The sequence below is a fragment of the Phoca vitulina genome, unplaced genomic scaffold, assembly GCF_004348235.1.
Source record: "Phoca vitulina isolate PV1807 unplaced genomic scaffold, GSC_HSeal_1.0 scaffold20, whole genome shotgun sequence".
NCBI lineage: Eukaryota > Metazoa > Chordata > Mammalia > Carnivora > Phocidae > Phoca > Phoca vitulina.
In genome coordinates, this window is record NW_022589723.1 from 18,053,002 (window position 1) to 18,059,218 (window position 6,217).

The 6,217-nt window shown below is 46.0% G+C and overlaps 1 protein-coding gene across 2 annotated transcripts in view; it reads right to left on the reverse strand.

The window, feature by feature from the left end:
- Positions 1 to 4,369, reverse strand: part of TRPM7 (transient receptor potential cation channel subfamily M member 7) — a 117,508-nt gene extending 113,139 nt beyond the window's left edge. For both annotated transcript variants that reach the window (XM_032418119.1, XM_032418123.1), the window contains exon 1: positions 4,112 to 4,369. In XM_032418119.1, the coding sequence (XP_032274010.1) occupies positions 4,112 to 4,114 (3 nt within the window). In that variant the 5' untranslated portion in view covers positions 4,115 to 4,369. The remainder of the gene's footprint in view (positions 1 to 4,111) is intronic.
- Between the last annotated feature and the right edge of the window lie 1,848 nt (positions 4,370 to 6,217).

The window sequence follows — 6,217 nt, forward strand, 5'->3', positions numbered from 1 at the left end:
AGAGAGGGAACACAAGCAGGGTCCTGGGATCGAGCCCCGCATCGGGCTCCCTGCTCTGCTGGAAGCCTGCTTCTCCCTCTCCCACTCCCCCTGCTTGTGTTCCCTCTCTGTGTCTCTCTGTCATAAAAAAAAATTAAAAAAACAAAAAACAAAAAAACCTCAAAACCAGGGGCACCTGGGTGGCTCAGTTGGTTAAACGACTGCCTTCGGCTCCGGTCATGATCCCTGGGTCCTGGGATTGAGCTCTGGGCCCCACACCAGGCTCCCTGCTTGGCCCTCTCCCTCTGCTGCTCCCCCTGCTTGTGCTCTCCTGCTCGCTCTCTCTCTCTCAAATAAATAAAATCTTTAAAAAATAATAAAATAAAAATAAAAACCAAAAATGTACATTTTAAGTACTGCCTTTAAGAATTACATTTGCACATATTTTTTAAAGATTTTATTTATTTATTCATCAGAGAGAGAAAGGAGAGACAGCACAAGCAGGGGGAATGGCAGGCAGAGGGAGAAGCAGGCTCCCCACTGAGCAAGGAGCACGAGGAAGGACTGGATCCCAGGACCTGAGCTAAGGCAGCCCTTAACCAGCTGAGCCACCCAGGCGTCCCTACACTTGCATATTTTAAGTAATGACTTCAACTACGAAATGCTTTCATTTTATGTCTGGTTCTTATTACTGACATTTGCCAACACACACAAACACTTTACTCCACAGAAGTAACCAAGTAACCAAGTTCTGAATATTCTAAATCCTAAACATCTCAATCTGTCCTCCTCCTACTACTTCTTTGTTTTAAGCCCTTGACACTTGGTCAGAGTCTTGCTATAGCCTCCTCCTTATGGGTCTCTCTTTTCAATTTAAACACACACCATTCATCCTCCATATTGTTTTCTTAAGAGGATCCCCAACATCTCCAGTATGAAATCGAAACTTCTTTGTATGACATACATTGCCCTCAGAAATACGGTCCTTGGAGCACCTGGGTGGCTCAGTCAGTTGAGCGTTCAACTCTCGGTGTCAGCTCAGGTCATGATCTTGGGGTCCTGAGATCAAGCCCTGCATCAGGCTCTGTGCTCAGTGGGGGAGTTTGTTTGAGATTCTCTCCCTCTGCCCTCTGCCCCCTACCCCTGCTCGTGCATGCTCTCAAATAAATAAATCTTAAAAAAAAAAAAAATCTGGTATTTGTCTTTCTCTATAACACTCCCACCAGTACCCCATATCATCCCATACTCCACTCATTCCTAACTGCATAAAGTATATATACAGTAGTTCCCAGAATAAACTAAGGATGCTCTTTGTCTTCTAAAGTTCAGTTCCCTTGGACTAAAACCACCAACTCAATGCCCCTTCTACTTCCAGGTTAATTCCAATTCCTACTGACTCTAAGACTCACTTCTACTATCAGCTTTTGTGCAAACCCACCCAGACTTTCCTTTCTCCCCTTAATTACCCCATATTTTCAAAATAATCTATGTAATAGTATCACACCATCCTTCTGGCTTTATCTGTATTGCCTTTCAAAACTATTAAGTACCACAGTGTTTGCAATACAGTAGACACTAAATGTTTTATGATGTATGCATCTTCCATTAACAACAACTAGATTTTTTATAAATAACTGGAATGTAAACTGTTTGAAAGCAGAAAACTTGTCTAACATGTATTTGCCACTCCAGTGCCTATCACAGTGCTTAGAATATATTGAACACTGGGACGCCTGGGTGGCTCAGTTGGTTAACTGTCTGCCTTGGGCTCAGGTCATGATCCCAGGGTCCTGGAATGGGGTCCCGCATCGGGCTCCTTGCTCAGCGGGGAGCCTGCTTCTCCATCTGTCTGCTGCTCCCCCTGCTTGTGCGCTCTCTCTGACAAATAAATAAAATCTTAAAAAAAAAAAAAAAGAATATATTAAACACTAAATAAGTGATTACCAAATGAGTAAGACAAATATTTCTGTAGCCATGGTAGACAATTTTGTACAAAATTTGATTCCACTCCAGGTTTTAAACTTGTGTTTTTGGTATCCTGGTTTGTTTTTGTTTTTTTTTTTTTTTTGGTTGGTTGACTGAGCTGGAGGAGGGACAGAGAGGGAGGGAGACAGACTCCCTGCTGAGTGGGGAGCCTGACATGGGGCTCGATCCCAGGACTCTGAGCCAAAACCAAGAGTCAGAATGCTTAACCAACTGAGCCACCCAGGTGCCCCCCAGAAGCAAATACTTTAAATAATAGTTTACAATAAGAACTATGCAGTGTAGATACAACTTTTGCGTGACAGTGTTGATCTAAAATTTGAGAAGGCTCAACAAATTATCATTATTGGACAACTTCAGTTTTCAGTTTTCACTATAATTTAATTGAAAACTGTAAAGGAAAAAAAATCACACAACAGCAGTCAGGACTCAAGCAACGTAAAAAATAAAATCAGACCCTCAATTTCAAATTTTACAGTGAGAATTTCTCCCTGTAGAATCAAGAGGATTGTTAGCACGTACAATCAATCAACACTGAGTTCTTATTATGTGCCACAGACAGTGCACAACTTAAGTATACAAATATATGGGGGCTGGGGGGGGGGGACATCTGCTATAAAAAAATGGACATAAATGGAAAGACAGCAGAAACAGGAGAAATTCAGACCACATCTCAATTTTTGAAGGTTAGGTTTCAAAACATGTATGTAGCAAGACATTAAGAGGCTGAATTTAAGAAGAGTATCTGAGGTAAGACTAAGCAATTACAGACTTTCACTAGAAAGTCATTAGAAACAAAGTTGGTTTGAAGATGATGAATCATCTTGATTCCCATTTTCTAAGGTATCTAAAAATGTTTTTCAAAATAGTGAAATGGTGTGTTCAGATTTATGCTATTTACCATAAAAAAAAACCTATACACATAACTGAAGAGTCAGTATTAACGGTTTGCTTTTTCCATTAAAAAGGCACTATCGTTCAACTTTCCCTCCCAAAATAGATTCTCTTAAAACCCACTTAAGTAATAAATTTAAAAATCTGGTGTCGGTAACCCTTCTTTTAAAATTAAGGAAAAAAGTAAAATGACGCTTTTATTGACTTTACATTACCATAGAAAGTGGAAAATAGTGTAAGGTGCACTATTTATTCGTAGTATAACTATATTCGTGGTTTCGCTTTTGTATGGCACTTGAATTAACTTCTGAGAAAAGTAAACCTGCCAGACTCCAGCAGAGGGAGAGATGTTTGCATGAAACCTATCAAGAGTTCAAGCACTGACCAGAAAAACACTTCGCTCTTCAAGTCCCTGATCTAAATTACTTTCTTTTTAAGAAACCTTCAAATTTGATTCCTCGCCTTAACAACAACAACAAAAAGCTCCATCAAAAGCTGCAATGCACCGAATCCCTCTCGCCACTCCACACTGTAGGTTTAAAACCCTTCTCTAGGGCAACGGATGAGGAAGTGAAGTTCGACATAAATCCAGGTAACACATCGCCTCGGTACCTATAGCAGCGCCCCCAACAAAAATCCTTAATTCTTGCTAAAGAAAACTGGAAACCAGATCTACCATCAATATCGTCAAATCCCTCCTGTTTGGCTCCAAAAGGAAAACGTACCTGTGGAGTATCCACTGCGCAAGCAAACGAGGCACAGCTCCAATCCCGTGTCCTCTATCCCTTTTTTGTTCCCTCCCAGCCCTCCTTCCCTTTCCAAGCAGAACTTGAGCAGAGCATTTGGCTCCCTTATCTGCCAGCAACTGGCGCCAGGAGGAAGGCGCTCCCGGGAGATGCGGGGCTTGGAGGCTGAGCGCTGCGTCTGGCGCGCTGCGGCCGCTCGGCTCTTGCAGGTACTGCCTGGCTCGCGCCTCTGCCGCCTCGAGGGGCCCTCGCTGGAGCCAGGTCCCTGCTCTGGGGATTCCCGCGGCGAGCTGCCGTGCCAGATTTGCTACCTGCTTCCTGCCCCTCACCCCCGAACGAACTGCACTCCCGTCCCGCCGGGGCAAGTCCGGAAGCATCAAGGCAATTCCGGGCTCCTTCGCCCCAGGAAGCAGGGCTCCGGACGCACACTTGCCAGTCAGGTCCTCCCCCTTCCCTGCCAGCAACCCCCCAGGGCCATTCCCCTGCCGGGGCCTGCGTGGGTCCAGTACCATTCTCCTCACGGGGCGGACTCCGGAAGGGCAGCAACTCCACCTCCTCCTCCTCCGCGGCCTGTAGCCATCTATCGGGAAGCGTCTCCGAAGGCGGCAGCAGAGGCCGCCGGACAAGGACAGCCCAGGGAAACCTTCTCAGAAGTAACTCAGCTCCGGCGCTAGCAGCAGAAGCTGAGTCTTTCATAATTGTGCGACCAACTCCTCCCGGTGACTGGCCACAGGGACGCGCCCGCGCCCGCCTCCGCCGGCGACGGGGCTGGAGACAGACCACGTGAGGGGCGCGTCGTGTGCGTCGCCGCCCGCGGGCTGGGTCACGTGAAGGGCGCGCGCTCCTTCCCTTCCAGGCCGCCTCCCTTCGCGCCGCGCGCACGCGCCGGGCACGGGCACCTCCACCTACCGCTCGGGCTTCCCGTGAAGGGTCGGGTGTTTTCCCAGGGTTTCCATTGGATCTCGGGGCGGGACTCGCACCAACATGTGTCTCCCCTCCCGGAATGGAACTCGAGGAAACAGTGGAGGAGGGTTAAGGTTCCGGGCCCCTGGGATCCAGCCTGGAGTTGCGGCGTGGTCTCATCTCCGCTAGCTGGGCCCGGCCTCCGCCTGCCGCGCTAACTGGGCCTGGCGCCTGCCTGCGCTCTGCTGCGGCGTTTCCCAGCCGCTTCTCTGTGCGTTAGACAGAGGTCTCACTCTCCTCGTCCAAATGCCACATCATCTTCTCACCCCAAATCATGTTCTTCCTCCAGCTTCGTCTGTTTCTGCCAGAAAAAAATTCTCCCAAATTTAACTGTGGGCTCCATCCGTTCCCTCCAGATTTGTCCCGCACAGACAACGCATACACCACCCACCTTAACCAGACTGCCGATTGTTCCCGGGTCTAATACATGCCTCTCTGCTTTTTCTTTTCCTTTGCTAAGTCCTGGTTTGACTCTAAGCGCTAGTTTACTAACTTGTTTTTCACATATAACCTTTCTGCTCCCAGGGAGAAAGTTTGTCCGTCCGATCCTCTATTACCCGACTCTATCACACCCCTTTTTTAAAAACAGCTTTCTTGAGGAATACTTGATGTACAATAACCTGCACATATTTAAATGTACAATTTGACAGGTGTTGACATATGTATACACTCGTGAAATCACCAGGATCAAGACAGTGAACATGTTCATCACCCCCCACGTTTCTTCCCTCCCTTTGTACTCCCTCCATCCTGTTCCTCCCCATTCCCATCCCTTAGCAAGCACTGATCTGCTTTCTGTCGCTCTAGATTAATTTGCATATTTCAGGGTTTTACAGAATGGAACCATTCAATATGTACTTTTTTTTTGGTCTGTGTTCTTTCACTCAGAGTATAACTTAAAGGCTATGACCCACAGTTCACTGAAGTAGGATCTTCTCTCCAACAAAACTAATCTGCCCATTGTTTTACCTAACAAGCTTTGGCCATGCTTATGAACATTCTTCAAGTATTCTGTATTCCTTCCCCATTTGGCAGGTCCAGCAGGACCAAGGTTAAAAAAAAAAAAGTTTTACTATATGTGTCATAGCTTTCCGACTAGATTATCAGCACCTTGGGGCAGGGATTTTGTCTAATTTATGCATGCCTTCAATAAATGTTTATTTTCTAGATCTCAGATGGGCCTACACACTTCTTACCTTAAGGGAGTTTATAATCTAGAAGGTGGAGACAAACCGGAAAATCAAAATACAATGAGATAAGAGAGGTTTTTTTCCTCAGTCTTTGTGACTCTGGCCTTTTATGTACCCACAAATGCTTCACCCCTTGCTTGGATGATGTAGAAAGGTAATAAGAATAGCTCCATGGCACTTGATCTCCCAAACTCTTGCTAAATTGGAGCATTTAGTTTATTTTTTTTTAAAGATTTTTTTTATCTATTTGAGAGAGAGAGCAGGAGCAGGGAGGGGCAGAGGGAGAGAGACTCTTAAGCAGGCTCCACGCCCAGCCCCCACGCAGGATTCAGTCTCACAACCCTGAGATCATGACCTGAGCTGAAATCCAGTGTCAGACGAGTAACTAAGTCACCCAGGTGCCTCTTGGAGCATTTAGTTTAGAGTTAGAAATGAGGAATATAATTATTCTTTAATTGAACT